This window comes from Herpailurus yagouaroundi, unplaced genomic scaffold (assembly GCF_014898765.1).
Source record: "Herpailurus yagouaroundi ecotype Mexico unplaced genomic scaffold, PumYag 203, whole genome shotgun sequence".
Lineage (NCBI taxonomy): Eukaryota > Metazoa > Chordata > Mammalia > Carnivora > Felidae > Herpailurus > Herpailurus yagouaroundi.
In genome coordinates, this window is record NW_024412434.1 from 34,175,026 (window position 1) to 34,193,514 (window position 18,489).

The 18,489-nt window shown below is 43.2% G+C and overlaps 1 protein-coding gene and 1 long non-coding RNA gene across 12 annotated transcripts in view; one reads left to right on the forward strand and one right to left on the reverse strand.

The window, feature by feature from the left end:
• Positions 1 to 473: 473 nt before the first annotated feature.
• On the forward strand, positions 474 to 18,069 carry LOC121014917 (uncharacterized). Its single transcript, XR_005783511.1, has 3 exons — positions 474 to 977; positions 1,197 to 1,421; positions 17,601 to 18,069. It is a non-coding gene; the product is annotated as an uncharacterized LOC121014917 (long non-coding RNA).
• Positions 1,709 to 18,489, reverse strand: part of ZMYND11 (zinc finger MYND-type containing 11) — a 136,214-nt gene continuing 119,433 nt past the window's right edge. For all 11 annotated transcript variants that reach the window (XM_040451587.1, XM_040451589.1, XM_040451585.1 and 8 more), the window contains 5 exons: positions 14,272 to 14,479; positions 13,855 to 13,923; positions 12,790 to 13,062; positions 12,282 to 12,467; positions 1,709 to 3,952 (listed from right to left, as the gene is read on the reverse strand). In XM_040451587.1, coding sequence (XP_040307521.1) covers positions 3,830 to 3,952; positions 12,282 to 12,467; positions 12,790 to 13,062; positions 13,855 to 13,923; positions 14,272 to 14,479 — 859 coding nt within the window. In that variant the 3' untranslated portion in view covers positions 1,709 to 3,829. The remainder of the gene's footprint in view (positions 3,953 to 12,281; positions 12,468 to 12,789; positions 13,063 to 13,854; positions 13,924 to 14,271; positions 14,480 to 18,489) is intronic.

An 18,489-nucleotide genomic window follows, 5' to 3' on the forward strand; every position in this document is an offset into this window, starting at 1 on the left:
AAATTAATGACGTTTACACTGTGTCATCTGAGTTCCCTTAGCATTCTACACCTTCGGTTATACTCTGCCCCGTTCCTGGAAGGTAGGGCTGTTATCATTGCACGACTTTATTAAGCCACCCACAATCTTCAAGGGGCAGATATTAGGAACGTGGATCTTGACTTTGAGCAATTCTGGGCCTCAGCTTTCTCTCCAGTGTGAGATTAAGAAGTTAGATTGGGTAAGAGTTTTCAAACCACCCTTTAGACCCATAGCGATTTCTAGGATGCCTTCCCAGAGCTGCCTAATTGAAATGTCACTTTAGAAGGTGTTGCCTGGGTGATTTCTAAGCTCTAAATCTCAGACTCTGAAACAACCAAGAACCTACCCTTAGCTCTAATTCTGGCAAAAACAGATTTTCTTGTCAGCTCCTCGGTATCACGTAGGCCTTCTAATACACATGTGCTTAGTGAAGATTGTCCACGGGTAAGGCAGTGATGGGGCACGCCCTCGGGAAGACAGAGGCCTTCTTTCAGATTGCTCTGTCCATTAAGGGTAGTCATCAGCCATCAGTCATCATTCATCAGGGAATGAAATGTGGCTAGTCCAAACAGGGATGGCTAAAGGCCTAAAATCCACAACTGGGTTTTGAACACTTAGTGCAAAACAAGCATGTAAATATCTCCTTAATGGGTATAGTAAATACGGAAATATTTTGGCTATATTAGATTAAGTTGTCACCTACTCCTTTTTTAAACATGGTTATTAAATAATTTAAAATTACCTATGTGCCCGTTACAGGCTTTCATCTGACAGCATTATTTTGTGGTTTTTAGCGCAGTAGTGGTTTTGTTAATTTACGTGCCCTTCAATGTCCTACCTTTCAGCTGTGATCCCTGGGCAGCAGAATCAACATCACTTGAAGTACGAAAGTGGCACCACACCTGCTCCACCGACCCTAGATCCCCCGGGTCAGACTCTGCAGTTTAGATTCCCAGGTGATCTGCATGCACGTGGACTGTGAGACGGTCTGATTTAGGTCACAGTCACAGGACTGCTGTTGTCTCCCTGCCTGTCAGACTTCTGTCTCTCCAATCCCGTAGATCTGAGATTCTTAACCCGCGGGATCTGGATCCCTCCAGGGGTGGGGAGCCTGTAGATGGGCCCCAGAAACCTGTAAGATACTAAAATTTACGCAGTCTGTTCTGTGAACACAGGTATATTTTCAAGAAAGGATGACCCCATCACTGACACCTGGGAACTTGTGAGCAGTGCAAGTGCTGGGGCCCAGCAATGTCCTGATGAGCTCTCTTGTGATCCTCACGTCAGAAGTCTGAGAACCACTGAATTAGGTGCTGAAGGCACAGACAAGGGCTGAGCCACACTGCATCACAGTCTGGTCAGGAGGGTGACACCGACCTGCATGGACACAGGCATCACAGGTGGGTATGAAGCAAGATGTAGTGAACGCTCAGCCTACAGCATAAAAAGTAAGAAAATGGGCTTTGTATGAGACCTAAAAGTTTCAAGAACTGGTCCAAGTATTTACAGTCTTTTTGTGGACTGATAGAGTAAACTCAACTCAAATGTGTAAGTGAATGTTTAAGACACTGTCCACAGAAAGTTGAAGTCACCAGGGGATAACCCATAGTACAGGGTTACCATGTCAGATGGCCATGTCTGCTTCGGTATAGGGGAATGGGTGAGATCAACAATGTATTAAAGCCAGTTTTTTTAAATACATTTATTAACCAATGTTAACACATTAAATGAATCTATATATTGCTAGTCAGAGCAGCTTACAAAATGCCAGAATGCATCATAGAACTGGACAGCCACAATGAGTAATTACAATGTGCATAGTGGCCAAGCTCAACACCTTGATATAGCTTTATGATTTGCAGAAAAAATTTTAATAGTGATTCCTAAAACAATCAGTTGTAATTTTACCTAAAACTTTTACAAAACCAGGCCACAATCTCTTTTTTTTAATTTTGTTTTTTTTTTTTTTTTTAAACACACAGTTTTCACACTGTAGTAACTTGGAAATGTTGCAACCGTGTCAACGGAGACAAAAAAGCCAAAGTAACACGAATCTTACTTTCATGCAGCTATCAGGTAAATAGTACATACTCTGGAATGATTTTACACCAAAAATATTTCCACAATACTTGCTCTCATAGGGGTGGATCGAAGTTTTAAAACTTGAAAAACAATCAGAGAAGGTAAGTGTTCTCAGTTACGATCTCACTCAGACCACGGCACCGGCAGCGTGGCGATGTGGACGCATCACAGTGACAGGGAGGGAACAAGATGCCCAGTCACTGCCTAATTCAGGTGCAGCAGCCTGCGTTAGCTTGTGTCACCACCTCAACAGCATCAGGACCGGATGGAGGATTCTTTCACAGAAGACTTAGTTACATTTTCATCTTTAGAGTGACCCTGACAAACCTGGAGAAAACTTTTTAAAAGGTTTTCCTCCTGATTCTTTCACTTCCATGGTGTGTAATTGCTTTAATAAATATCAAAGGTCTAAATAAATATTTACAAATTATTTCTCTAACCTTAAAAAATAACTAAATGATAGATGGGAATTTGACTTGGTCTAAGATCAGTCTTTGAAAAACATAAATGGCGAGGTTTTTTTTTTAAAAAAAAGTAATTTAACATTTTCCTGGCTGTATTTTATATATCTATGTATAAAAAAATCATTATTCAACTATCGATCCATTCCTATTGGTAATGCTTCTTAATCCAGACATTCCGCAAAATACAGACTTTTTACAAATCACGGCATCTTTAATACAAGAAAATTAACATGCATTATTCTTCATTCTGTGTACAGTGATGGAGTTCATTAGTAGGCAATGACCCATTACTACAAACATAACGGCCTCTGTGAAACTTAAGTGCTTTCTTTCCTTTCAGTATTAATTTACAATATACGAGGTGACACCAGATAATAGGCAATCAGATGATATTTGGGGAGGGAAGGGAAGCATTAAAGAAATTTGTATGCCTCGTCTATAATTTCATGGATGGAGAAAGGTAGTTTTTGGCTTTTTATTTTTTGTTTATCTTGTTACAAGCACTCATGTTAGGACAAAGATGAAATGTGCAAACTTTAAATTTTAAATATTCATTTTCTCTAAGATCCAGCTCAGTAAAAGATTACCCCAGTTCCCTGCAATTTTAAACTACAAGATCAAAGCTAATAATTTGTTATAAAAGTTATATATTGAAAAGAAATAATGAAAAACACAATTGGGAAATATTTAAGAAAAAATACGCAGGACTAGCACCTGCTGTGTCAACCCTGTTCCCTAAATTCAATCATATACCCACTGGCATAACCAATAGATAGATAATGCCTTTAAACAGTAAATTAAGCTGAACAAAACCAGCTCAACAAGGTTAAGAAATAAATTTCACATCAAGGTAGTATGTTTTATTTCTGAAACAGTTCTGTAGTTCTTACATTCAGATCTATTTTAAATGTTTCTTTGTTAAACTCACTTGTATTCACCTGTTGTTTTTTAAAGATCTGTTGTTTAAAGGTTAAAATCTCTGTAAAACCTAAAAATGTTTTAAAATTTGCTGAAAATGCAACAAATTCTCAATTAAAATTTATTTAAAATAATACCCTCCACTGATGTTACTTTTACCCCCTGAAAAACTCCGGAGGAGCATTAACAAAAGATTTAAACTACTGTGCAAAATTTCTTCACGAAAAGTGTTTAAAGGCTGGTGCAAAATGGGAAGCAAATTCTAAACAATTTTGGCTTCTTGGAAACAAAAACCGCTTTGTCTGAGAAGAGTACTCGTCGCTGGTGCTCCGCGAGACCCGCCTTCATCTTTTCCGGCGACAGGTGCGCTTGTGCTCGGCGTGCCAGTGCTCCTGCTGGCACTTGATGGAGCAGTAGGACGTGTTCCAGCAGCAGTGGTACATGGCCTCCTCCTCACAGTTGTAGCACTGCAGACGAGAAATCAGGGCCGCGTTTAAACTCGGAGAGCGGTTAACACTGGAGACCTGCGAAGCTCTGCTTTTAAAGATTTTTGTGGCTCAACCTTCAGCCGTTATCACCAAGAACATCAAGTGTGCTTTATGCACCAAGCTGAACGGCAGGAACAACAGGGCAATGGGAGCTGCAGCATTTAGTCAGCAGCAAATGTGAGCTTACCTGGCACATAAACCTCGCACCTCTACTGCTCATTCCCATTAGCATACAAACCTAAACAGAGAGGATTCTGGAAAGATGGCAAGGCAGGAAGCACCAGGAATCTCTCCCCGCGTGGACAACTGCATTGGTAGAATCAGTCTTCAGGAACTATTTTGCAACTATGGAGTCTGTTGAAGGCTGGCTATTCCCAGGGTAAGTTGTGGACAGTAAATTCTGGTTAATTTTAGTCAATTTCAGCTCTTAGCACTTTAGCCGCTGCCCCCCACCACCAGCTGCATGGTGGCAACAGCGTATATGTAAAACTAACTGCACATGAGAGTGCATGTCCAAGGGAACACTCAGAAAAGACCCAAAAAGTCTTTAACTTTATGCCTCAGACTGATCCTCAGCACAAAGCCTACAATAAAAATCGGCGAAGCTGAAGAGGGGAGAAAGGAGTTCTAGAGTTACCACGTTATTAGCTTCCAGTGTCCAACCATAACAACAAAATAACAAAGGCGTACTGAGAAAAAAAGGCTGTCCCTGAAAAGGCCCTTAATGGCAGAGATGTTATCTAATTCTTTGAGTATCTTTAGGACAAGTGTTAAAGAGAAATGTGGAGAGAGTTAACAGGGTTTAACTCTAGGATCCTGTGACATTGTGCCCCGTGTCAGGCTCTGTGCTGAGCATGGAGCCTGCTTAAGACTCGCCCCATCCCCCACCCCTGCCTGTCTCCCCCGCTCATGCTCAAAAACAAAGAAATGAGAAAGAAAATCCAGAACTGGAAAGTCCTTTAAAGCAAAACACGGATTCTCTAGAGGAATTCAAAGACAGATCTGAGTGAAGACAGGACAACGGAAAATTAACAAGACGGAAGAAGAATGAGCAGAACCTGAAAGACCTTGGGGAACACCATCCAATGCACCAAGACACTCCTTATGGGAGTCCAGGAGGAGAGAGGAACGCGGAGAGAGAATGTGAAGACATAATGGCTGAAAACTTGCCAATCCGATAAAAGATATGAACGTAAATATCCAAGAAACTCAACAAATTCCAAGTCAGATGACCTCAATGAGACACACATCAAGACACATTTTCTCCAAATTTTCAAAAGCCCAATTAAAAGAGAATCATGAAAGCAGTACAAAGAAACAAACTGTCACATGTCAAAGGATCATCAGTATATCACCACCAGATTTCTTACCAGACCAGGAGGCCAGAAGACTGATACATTCCAAGTGCTAAAAGAGAATACTGTCAATGCAGAATCCTATATTCAGAAAAACTGTCCTTGTAAAAGCGAAGGATAAATTTTAACATTCCCAGATACACAAAACCTGAGGGAACTTGTGACCTGCCCTGCAAGAAATACTCAGGTGAAGTCCTACAAGGTGAAGTGATAATAAAGAGTTTAGCAGAGATAAATTAGAGCAGAAAAACAGACAAAAATCAATGAAATCCAAAGATGGTTCTTTGAAAACATTGACAAAATGGACAATCTTTAGCTAGATGGACTAAGAAGAGAGAGAACTCAAATTCCTAAGATCAGAAAGGAAAGTGGGAACCTTACTGCGGATTCTACAGAAATATGAAGGATTCTAAGAGTACCATTAACTATTCCACATCAGAAAACTGAATAACCTGGATAAAATGAGAAAAACTCCCAGAAGCACAAGACCTACTAAAGACTAACTCAAATTTAAGCAGACTGAATTATTAATGAAAAAATCTCAAAAAAAAAGCACTGGATTTGCTGGTGATGCTAAATACTAGCACACAGTTAAACAAGAATTAATAGCAATTCTTCCCAAACTTTTCCAAAAACTGCAAAGAGGCAGAAACACTTCCTTTATTATTAAAAAAAAATTTTTTTTAATGTTTATTTATTTTTGAGAGCAAGCATGAACAGGGGAGGGGCAGAGAGAGGGAGAAACAGAATCCAAAGCAGGCTCCAGGCTCTGGGCTGTCAGCACAGAGCCTGATGCAGGACTCGATCTCAAGAACTGCGAGATCATGACCTGAGCTGAAGTCAGATGCTCAACTGACTGAGCCACCCAGACACCCCAGAAACGCTTCCCTAAATTCATGCTATGAATGCAGCATAACCCAGATATCAAAGGCAGACAGACACACTACAAGAAACAAAATCTATAGATCAACATGGCTTATGGACACTGGGATAGAATCCTCAACAAAATATTAGCAAATGGAATTCAGGAGAATAGAAGGATTATACACCACCAAATTGATCAGTGTAATATGCTACATCAACATAATGAGGAAAAAAAAACACATGATCATCTCAGCTAATGTAGAAAAAGCATCAGACAAAAATGCAACACACCGTTTCATGATAAAAATCACTCAGCAGAAGAGGAATAGAAGGAAACTGCCACCATATGAAAAACCCACAGCAAACATCAGAGTCAGTAAGACTGAAAGTTTTCCTCTAAAGTCAGGAATAAGGCAAGAAGGCACTCACTTTTAACCACCTGTATTCAACTACAGGAAGTATAGCCACAGCATCAGGCAAACAAGAGAGACACCCCTACTTGAAAAGAACTAAACTTACCTGGTTTGTATATGGCTCCATCTTTAGAGTTTTCCATGCCTAAGACTCCACATCAAAGCTATGAGAACAAATGAATTCAGCAAAGGAGGAGGATGGAAGGTCCTAAAATCAGCTGCATTTCTAACAGGAACAATGAGCAATCTCAAAAGGAAACCATGAAAAAAATTCTGTTTCAAATCAAAGACAACTAAAATAAAAAACAGACTTAACCAAGGAGGAGAAAAGCTTGCACGATGAAGACTGCCAAACACGGCTGAAAGACAGTAAAGACGTAAGTGGAAACACATCCCATGTTTGTGGACTGGAAGAATTCATGTATCGTCAAAATGTCCATATTACCCAAAGCAATCTACAGATTCGGTGGACCCTAAATAACCCAGATCATCGAAAACTAAGGAGAAACTGGAGGACTTACACTTCCTCATCTCAAACCTACTACACAAAGCTAGAGTAGGCAGACCACGTGGCGTTGGCATAACCAGACATACAGACTAATGCAATCGAAGAGAGAGCCCAGGAAGAGACCCTCACATACACAGCGAAAGGGTTTCTGACAAGGGGGCCAGGACCTCTCAATGGGGAACCCGGTCTTTTCAAGCAACACAGCCGGGAAAACCGCATCTCCACACCCAAAGGAGGCGGCTGGGCACCTCCCTAACAGCATATACAGAAATTAACTCGAAATCGGTCAAAGACCTAAATGTAAGGCCCCAAACAGTAAAACTCTTGGAAGAATATGCAGCACAAAGCTTCACAACACTGGATTTGGCAATGATTTCTTGGATGTGACCAAGGACACAGGCAACAAAAGAGAAAAAAGAGAGTGGACTTCATAAAAATTCTCAAGTTTTGTACGACAGGAGACACGGTCTACAGAGTAGAAAGGCAACTCCCAGACTGAAAGGAAATATTTGTGAATCGTGGATCTGGTGAGCAATTGCATCCAGAAGAGATACAAAACCTGTGAAACTACCAACCAACCTGATTCAAAAATGGGCAAAGAAGTTGAAGAGACAGGTCTCCAAAGATACAAGAATGACCACTAATAAGCATGAAAAGATGCTGAATGTCACTGATCATCAGGGAAATGTAAATCAAAGCCACAATCAGATACTGCCTCGCACCTGTCAGAATGGCTACTATCTTGGAGAGAATTTGAAACCCCATGTGTGCACTGTTGGTAAGAGTGTAAAATAGTATGGCTGCTGTGGAAAGCAGCAGAGTATTTCCTCAAAAACTTAAAAACAGAATTACCATAAGATTCCACAGCCCCACTTTGGCTACATACCCAAAACAACTGAAAGCAAGGTCTCAAAACGATGTGTCCACCCATGTCCATAGCAGCATTAGTCACAACAGCAAACACATGGACGCAACCCCAGCGTCCATCAACAAGTACACGCACAGCTGAGTGCAGTGCATATGCACAGTGTAACGTTATTTACCCCGGAAAAGAAAAGATACCTTCCTTGTGCCACAACAGGGATGAATCTTAATGGCATAATGCTAAGTGAAATAGCCAGTTATAAAAAGACAAATATATTTGCTCACACTTACAAGAGATACTTAGAATGGTCGCAGTCGTGAAGACAAAACAGAATGGTGGTTACCAGGAGCAGGGCGTGAGTTATTTAGCAGGTAAAGTGTTTCCGCTTTACAAGGTAAAAAAGTTGTGGTAATAGTTGTACGACAGGAGTATATTTAATACCACTGAAGCGTACACTTAAAATTTACCATCTTCACTGTTATGTGTGTTTAAGCACAGTTAAAAAATACTCCATCTCACATCTCTTTCAATCGACCCCCCCATTTTTCTGCTTCCCCTTCACAAACTCCTTGCAAGAATTGCCAAACTTCCTACTTCCAATTATTCTCTTTCCTTTCTTTCTTAGTCCGAAGGCACTCTTTCACTTGTATCTCTCCACTGGATATGCTATTATCAAGGTCACTTTTGACCCGAAACTAGCGCTCAGTTCTCAGCCTTCATCTTATTGGGCAACATCTGGAGACATTTCGATTGTCACAACCTGGGTGGGGAGAACAGGTACTCCTGGTGCCCGGGGAAGGACACTGGGGATGCTGCTGAACGTCTATGGTACACAGGGCAGCCTGTGTACAAGAAATTCTTGGCCCAAATGTGAACAGAACTGAGGGTGAAAAACTGGTCTACACAAAGGTGAAGAATTCATCTAGTTTGGGCTGTTTGGACTCGGGGAACATAAACACTACAGTTTCAAGCTGAGTTGGCAACAGAAAAGTGAGACCCCAGACACACACAGGGAGGGTGAACCAGTACTGGCAAGGAAGAGAAGGATGCACTTGGTGTCGGCACCTGGAGGTGGTCCATACAGACAGAATGACCTATAAAGGTAGATGAGTCCCAGGGATGGGACCAGGCGGAGCAGTCTACATTGTGGTACCTAAGATTCTACCCTCGTTCTTCCTCATTGCATACGCTGTACTTTCTTATCAAAATCAATCTTTTGAGATGTCTCCTGTGATCCTTACTGCAATTTCAGTAAAGTTACTATTAGAAAAGCATGGACAGCATGTTTTAATTTTGGAAACGAAATGAATCCCACCTGAGTTTAAATCCTGGGCATGTGCTAATTACTCATGTGAGTCTCGACCAGGTGTTTTTTTTTTTTTTTCAACGTTTTTATTTATTTTTGGGACAGAGAGACAGAGCATGAACGGGGGAGGGGCAGAGAGAGAGGGAGACACAGAATCGGAAACAGGCTCCAGGCTCCGAGCCGTCAGCCCAGAGCCCGACGCGGGGCTCGAACTCACGGACCGCGAGATCGTGACCTGGCTGAAGTCGGACGCTTAACCGACTGCGCCACCCAGGCGCCCCTCGACCAGGTGTTTTAACTTCTTTTCATTTCCCCACCTTTAAATCGTGTCTTAAGCAGAGCCATCCTTTCTCTCAAGTACCCTGACATTTATTTAGGCGTGCACTCCTTCATTCTTGATCTCTCCCTTTCTTTGTGGGTGTACTCCAAGAGTGTACTATCCGTACTACATTCTGTTGTTAGTATCTCATCTTAACATCCATTTTCTGGCATCTGAAATACTTTGGCATACCTACATACTTTCTGTCCAGCAATGTTCTATTATTTTGTAATGTGAGATTTAATTGTATCTACCCTTCTACCAGACATGACAAGCAGAGTGTTTCTTTAGTCACTGTGTTCATAATCTCATAAGCTCATAAAATTCCTCATTTAAAAAATGGGTATAAATGAAAGCAATCTGGTGTTGATATGAAAACAGATGCACAGCTCAGTGGAGCAGAGAGCCCAGAAATAAACCTGCACTGTCCGCTTGATGAGTTTACAACAAAGGGGTGGAAGAGAACAGAAGGCAGTCTCGTCAATGAAAGGCAGAAAACTGGACAGCCACGTGCAGCAGAATGAAACTAGATGCACTTTCGTTGCTCAAACTCTGAAGTTAACTCAAAATGGATTAAAGACTTGAATGTAAGACCTGAAGCCATAAACCTCCTAGAAGAAAACAGGCAATAAAGCTCCTTGACATCAGTCTTGGCGATGATTTTTTTTGGATCTGACACCAAAAGCACAGGCAACAAAAGTAAAACTAAACAAGTGGACACAGAAATATTTGCAAATCCTGTATCTGACATATGTGGTTCAGGCCCCAAATAAACTACTCCTACAACTCAATGGAAAAAAACCAATCACCTAATTTAAAAAAATTCTAAAGATCTATGCAGGTCCCTGTCTCTCATCATCTGGGAAATGCAAATAAAAACCACGATGAGATGCCACCTCACACCTGTCAGAGTGGCTAAAATTAACTCAGGAATCAATAGGTGTTGGCGAGGATGCAGAGAAAGGGGAACCCTCGTGCACTGCTGGTGGGAATGCAAAGTGTTGCAGGTGCTTTGGAGAACAGTGTGGAGGCTCTTCGACCAATAAAAAAAACAAAACTACTCTTTGATCCAGCAAATCCCACGTATGGGTATGTGTCCAAAGGAAATGAAATCCAGATACTGAAAAGATACCCATAGCCCCGCATTCACTAAGTGTCCATCCACGAATGGGTGAACAGAGAAGATGCAGTATGTGCGTACACACAGCAGAGCACCATTCATCCCTGAGAAAGGAAATACTGCATAGCATTATTTCCGCGTGGACTTAGATAAACAGCAGGTCTAACAGCACAGCTTCTGCTCGTTCACAGCTGGAACATGCTAGAAAAAGCAGTGTCCTCATTCCCTACTCCAGCCTCCTCTCCCATTTTGATCCTTTAGTAAACTTATGGGGGTTCTTCCCATATATCTACTGCCCACTTTCTAGCTTTCTCTAGTCTTTGCATGAAGATAGAATCATGGACGTAGTGTTGGGGCTTCGTGCTGGCCATTATTTTGAGCACACCTTCATTCCCATCTAGTGATACTTATCTCATTCATCTGCTTTTCCTATCAGGTCATCTTTACAGATTCTCCTGAAATGTACGTCAAGTTCCCCTTTTTCTTTATCAGAGTATTTATAATGTTTACTTTTCTGAGGAAACATTTACTGTAATGTAAAGACCCTCTTCAGAAAATGGTGGGATGAGCACTGGGTGTTGTATGTAAGAGATGGGAATCTACCCCCCAAACCAAGAACACACTGTATACACTGTATGTTAGCCAACTTGACAATAAATTATACTTTAAAAAATGTAGTCTGGATCAAATGAAGAATCACAAAACTTCTTACAGTTACTTATTAAAAAGAACAAGCTAGGGGCGCGTAGGTGGCTCACTCGGCTGAGCATCTGACTTCGGCTCAGGTCATGATCTTAGTGTGTGGGTTCAAACCCACTGGAGCCTGGGGCCTGCTTTGGATTCTGGGTCTCCCGCTCTCTCTGCCCCTCCCCCACTTGCACTCTGTCTCTGTCTCTTAAATATAAATAGACATTAAAAAAAAATTAAAAAACAAGTGATGAGTTTTTGGGAGTAAAACGTTTCCACCACCAGTTAGCTGAGATGGGTGGACACATGCGCCCAGAGCTCCTGTTCTAGGGGAAGACGAGAGTGACAAACAGGACACTGTGAAAGGGGACAATTCGTCAGATTCTAAGTGGAGTTACAGACCAGTGAGCTGTTACGATCAAAAAGTAAATCGACTGAAAAGAGTCTAATGGATAAACGTTGGGCAGCAAAATGTGAAAATCTTTAGCTTGCCGTTGGGATGCTGACATTTATAGTCTCACAACCGAGAGGTTTGCTACCAGGAGTTGCAGGCAGACGGAAGAGCCGGCCAGCTTGTCCACATACATTCCCCGCACAGCGGACATGTCACGTGAACTAGATGCGCTGAATTCGTACTGACACTTCACAATCCCAATTTAACAAAATAATCCTGAGCAATACTCGTCATGTGGCTTCACAGATGAGAGGACTTTTCAATAAGAATTTTAAAAGTAATTAAAGCTGGTAATTTCACATTTGATCTTACTTCAGGTATGGACTTTGCACATTCCACATATGTCTTCCTGAACGGATTTTCATCACATCTACAGTACACTGGGTGGTACATTTTCAGAAAAACACGGATACTTACCCACTGCTTCTTCTTGGTCTGAGAAATCAGTTGTTTGTGCTGTGTTGCTAGCTTCTTGATTTCTTCTACAAATTCTTCTTTACACTTTTCCTTTACTTGCTTACATTTTCTGTCCATCTCACCCTGCATATTGGCTACAGCTTTATTTACAGCTTGTCGTTTCTCCTCTTCCATTTCGGAACGGAGCTGAAATGAAAGGGTCAGCCCGTAACAGTCTGCCCTCAGCTCACACGGACCATCACCCCGAAGAGAACCCTAACACCGCGTCTACTTCGAGGATACCCCTCTTCCCTCCAACCCATCAAGAGCTCCCAACGCCTTCGATGAAGAAACACAAGTTATTACTATTAACTGAAATGTTATCAAAGGTGTCTTATTATGTTCCTGGCTTTACAAAGGAGCAGCCTGGAGGATGCCCACGTGAAAGCTGCTAATAACCCACCACGGGAAAACTCTCGTCACACTCAGGGTCCTCGTTGGGGGGGGAGGGAGTGGGGGGGGGCTTTACCTTTTCCAGAGCTTCTCGTACAACTCTTTCTGTTTCTCGCTTGTGGTCAGACTTCATTCGGTCTTTAAAGTCATTGAAAATCTTAGTGTATTTGTCGTGGCACATGCTTTGACACACTCCATCACCGGTGGTCTGTGTGCTTCGGTGCAGCATTCTTGGTGAAGAGGCACTTAACTTCTTGGTCTGAGTGGACACAGAAACCTTTTCGATTGGCTGAGGCATCGTGGGGATTTCCTGGCTGGAACTCACGGCTTCAGTTTCAGGCTCTGGTTCCTAAAGGGTAAGGACAGTGCTCAGATGTGAAACAAAGCCACCAGTCCGCCAGTTCAAGAACAAGCTCTGTTAGGATAAAAACATAGCGATACACATAAATAGCCACGTAATAAACTACGGTTAAGAAACCTGGAATTAAGGTGGGAAATTCTGTTATGCAGATTTTACCACAATTAAACCCTCAAAACTTCCATTCAATTAATAGAGACGGTAATTCTAAATAGGATCTTCATTTATAATGTCATTGCATATAATACTCTGGGTCTTTTGCTTTTCAGGTAGCCTAAGCAAAAATATTTAAAACTTAAACCATTATCAGTTTAGACTCCCTTCTTTGGACTAGATCATTAACAGATATCCTAAAATTCTAAACCACTTCTCACTAAGTATTTGGAATTGTGCTAAGATTAATCCTTGGATTTAGAGCATTAACAGACTGTATCATTTTAAAAGGCTGAGCTTAACCCTCGTTTCCTCCAGTTTTTCAATGTTGACCCAATTGATGTAGTGGACAAGTGCTTTGTTTTTAATCATGCTACTAGAAAACCAGCAGAGTTGCAGGAAATGCAGCCAAGTGCCCTCCCACTTAGCCAGACTTGGTCTGAGATAGGAGACTTCTGGTTTGTGTGTGGCTTATTCTACTGATAGAAGACGGGTTCCAACCTGGTTGATGTTATCTGACGGCAGTGCCTTTTCACAAGTGCCGTACGTTGGAGCCAACTGTCTTGACCATAACTTGGGAGATACTTCCTGTTGCAGTGCCACCTGGACACTGCAAGGCGGGCCACTTACTTCCTTTTTGGGTTCCACACTCTGATTACGTCGTCCTTTCTTTGCTCTTGGTTCTTGAGTGACCTTTAGCTGTGGGCATCATAAAAACAACAGCACATTACTCCAGATGCTGTGAAACACTTCTGTGCTGACAACACTGGCCATGGCCCACAGGGAAGAAGCGAGTAACCCGCCCCCTTTTGCATTTGGCACACCTGCGGCCACGTGGTCACCACCCACGGAACTCCCGCACAGGTGTGGTGGTGGGCACTAATGTGCCTACGGAAGAGAGGCAGGATCAGGGTTGCTTATCTGTCTGCCTGAACTGGTTTTGATACCTTTGGCAGAGCCCGTTACCCCTTTGTACGAAAGGAAGGAGAACCGTCGGAACGTGCACCGGCAGCGCTCACGCTCACCGTGACTGATGGGGACACCCACCTGCTCGTTACTGGTGGAGGAGATGCTGGACTCTGCCTCCTCCTCTCCTCGGTCCTCATTCTTAGACTTCCAGAACCTTCCTTCGCGAAGGAAGCGCTGGTGCAGCTCCAACTCGTCACAGGCCTTCTTCCAGCCCATGCTGCGCTTCACATGCAGCCGGTGGACGTTGACCGTGATGTCCTGGATGTTCTCAGAGGGAATCCAGGCCCTTCAAGTAACCGCAGAGATACAGTTAGAAATTCCCAAAACGGCAGCAGATTCTCCCCACTGCAAAGTAGGCCTTGGGAGATTCTGTGATGGCCGGGGGTGAGTGGGAGACCCACATGGAGGAGGAAGGAGGGGACAAGGTTCTCGGAACAGGGCCGACTCTCAAATACCTCAAAACCCCTCAGCACCATCACGGCCTTCTTCAACCCAGTTAGCCTGTTCCTAAGTCCTTTTTCCAGAGTCTCCTCCCATTGCCACTCCGTTACTCAAGACTCGCTCTGTGCAGACCACAACTACAGGTGTGTGTGTTTGCAGATACGTGTGCACGAGATGAGGGCAAACGCTGCCTCCCCATGTTACGTTTCATCACATTCAGACTCGCAGCATCTACTGTTCAGCAGCCAGGTGCTCAGGTAGGAGCGTAAGGTTCTCTGCATTATGTGTGGTACTGACCCAAAAGTACTGGATGTAAAACTTGATTTAGTTCTCGAGAAAGTTTCCCTGGGCACCAGTCACCCAACTGGACTCCACCGTGTGCCAGCAGAAGGCACTGCAGCTCCTCCAATAACGCACGGGGCCGCTACCATGTTCTGGCCTCACTGGACTGCTGGAGGAGACGCTGCCCAGATGCGCTGGGTAAGAGCTATGAATCAGGGGCCCGAGTCCCGGGTGCAAGCATCCTAGTTCTAGGATGGCACCTGCACCCACACAGCCTCTGCCATGAAGGCTCTTTGGGTTTGTCACAACTGTGAAGGGACGGGGTGCTCCTGAGAGGAAGACAGCTGCGGCCGGGCCTGAAGGACAAGGACGACGTGTACCAGGCCCCGTAAGAGGAGCTACTGGCAGAGGGAATGTCACAAACAAGACCAAAAACAGCAAGGTGCACGAGCCACAGTTAGGGAGACGCTCTCTGGAGCAGCCAGGACAAGTGAGGAACAGCACACAAGCAGCGAGAGACTGATTCTTGTCTGTCTCCTGTTTAAATGTGTGCCGGGTCAGCTCCCCCTGCCCCCCACTCCGGCCAGCAGGGACGGAGTGTCACAAACACCGGCCTCATGACTGTTCCAAAGGGTCGAGGGAAGCACGCTGCACACACACAAACCACAAGTGCAGACTTGGAACTCGCTTGTGCACGTGAGGCCACAGGCTTTCCAGATTAAATACGCTGACAGCTGGAGCCGTGACCTGCCAGCAAGGGTCTGTGAATATTACGTCCACAGCGTCTCATCTGACACCAGTGCTTCGTTAGGCCCCCTACCAAAGTAAACTACACTTTTGAAAACCTGTTTTTGAGACACATTTGTGTCACTAACAGTGCTGACTACCTGGAACGAATTTGTGACCTGTTGGTATTTTTTTTTTCCTCCTTAAATAATCTGTTTATCCCTTGGATACAAGAAAACTGATTCAGGCTGCTCTTAACATGAGACGTAATTAAGCGTCAGTGTGGTTCACACACACGTTCCCATTCTCCTATAATCCCCTCCATGACTGCAGGGGATCAGGTGCCACTTTTAAAGAGGTTCCCTGGTTATCTCTGGCAATCCGGTCTACAAAGACACCCTACAATTCAGGGTAAGTCCAATAAAAAGAGGCAGAATCTAATCTGGCTCTGTCTGCACATCTGTCAATCCTGAAGGCTCTGAACACACGCGGAATCAAATGGCTCGGTAACCTGATGGCAAATGAGCTCAGAATGGTGTGCTTCCTTCCTGCCTGTAGCTAGCTCCCTGCCGGCTCCCGGGGCCCCTGGCCACCTGCAGCGGAGATTCAGCCTTGTTGACACAGACCGCCCCGCTACTTTTTCCTCTGGCAGGCCAACCGTGCAAATCCTAGCAAAACCCCGCTTCCAGTGAGTGCGGTCACAGTCTGCATAGGCCCTGGGGAGGGGCAGCACACTCTGTGCCGAGCACACAGTGCGGACTAGTGTAAGACCATTGATTTATATACATTTTCCTTCTCCTGCCTATGTACGAAGATAGGATGAACTGGCAAAAGAACACTTATTGGTAGTGATGCTGCCTAACAGTATGAATGCACTCAACACCACCGAGATGTGCACCTGTAAACAGTTATGACGCTAAAAACAGTGTTAGTGAAAACTTGCTGCTAGGCCTTTATTAGCCATCTCCTCTTGGTTGGTAACATATTGCTTAATTAAAACTCATTATTATAACTGTATTAAGATTGCTTTTAATAAATCAAATATGCCAGTAAGATACAGTGTAACTTATAAGGTATGTCCTCATCACTCATTTAGTTCAAGTATTTTATTAGGCACACTGTAACCAGAGAAGGAAAGGAAAAGATTCTGAATTTATAGTAAAATTGTAGACCTGTTAAAGTTGACTCTTGAACAACACTGGCTTGAACTGCAGGGGTCCACTCATACACAGACTGTTTTGACATAGGACAGGGCTGTAAATGTATTTTCTCCTCCTTTACTGTAAGAATACAGCATATAATACATGTAACATACAAAGCAGGAGTTAACTTTACATTATTAGAAAGGCTATAGTTAAGCTTTTGGGGGAGTCAAAAGTCATAGGTGAGTTAGGACTGGGGGGGGAGCTGGCACCCCCATCCTCTTGTTGTTCAAGGGTCAGCTGTATTTTCTAAACTAAAGTCCTCAGAGAGCCATCTGTCCAGAATTTTTTAGATTTTTTAGATTCCAGGAAGTAATAAGTTTGGAAGAAAAAAAAAAAAACTCTCTGGAAATGGAATTTTATGTTGTAATTTTCTGTTCAGATCACAAACATGCCAAGGACCCAAGGAGATTACCTCAAATATTATTTTAAATTACTATCTGCATTGTATAATGAATGACATAAGACAAATTAACTCACATTATCAAAATACCACTTATGGTTGTAGATACTATGAAGCTGTCGGAAAATGGATGAAAAAATTTTTAATCTGCTAAAAAGTTCCGATTATCAGTTCTAACCTAGTAGTATGTTTTTTTTTTAAAGTAACTGAATTCTTGGTTTCTCTAGGTTAACTAATGAAACTTCTTCCCTGTTTGGATATTTGTGCTATAAGCTGACTTTTATTAAGGATTTGCTGCACATCAGGCACCATGCTTAGATCAGAACGTACCAACATTTCTTTAACCCTTACAGAGAAACTCTTCCAAGATGTGCTATGGAAGCCCTCATTTTACAAGTGAGGAAACAAGGCTGAGAGAGACTGAACACCGTGTCTGAGACCAGAGCAGGACAAGCACATGCCAGAGCACGAGCCACGGTGGAGCCCACCAGCCCTCTCCACTGCTACAGAGGTCGCCCTCCGTACCCCTGTCCAGGCCTCCCCACCCCTCCATCCCCGTTCTGATGGGGCACGGTAACAAACCCAATACAATGTGCTGCTACTTCATAATCCATACAAAGCATTCATTCTGTAGTCAATGGTGGGATTACCCATGTTTCCTGCCTTGACAGCATCAGCTAGGGATGCATCTATCTCTGAAGGAACGGAACTACGTTTTTGGAAACTTACACTATCTGTAGGTTTCTTGCCACTAAACTTCTATTTAAATTAAATGAAGACTAAAAATTCACTATGGAGAGGAATAAAGTCTCTTGTTCCATAGTTTCTCACAGTAATGACAGTAATTACATAAAACCCTCACAACTTCAGGCACGACAGACATTTAAATACTTGGAAAGGCCTTTAGATCATGTAGCTGACTTGCTATTTTTCCCCTTTACTTTTAGTATCTGTGAACTTTCATCAGTGTCCAGTCACGGCTATTAGTGACAGTGTTACTCAGAACAATACTTTAAGGCTTTGATATCACAATGAAAGAGGCAGCTATAATTTCATAGTATGGTTCACATTCTTTGTATGAAATACGTAACTATGCAAAAATAAGTTTACAGGGGCGCCCGGGTGGCTCAGTCGGTTGAGCGTCCGACTTCGGCCCAGGTCATGATCTCGTGGTTCGTGAGTTCGAGCCCCGCATCAGGCTCTGGCTGTCAGCTCGGAGCTTGGAGCCTGCTTCAGATTCTG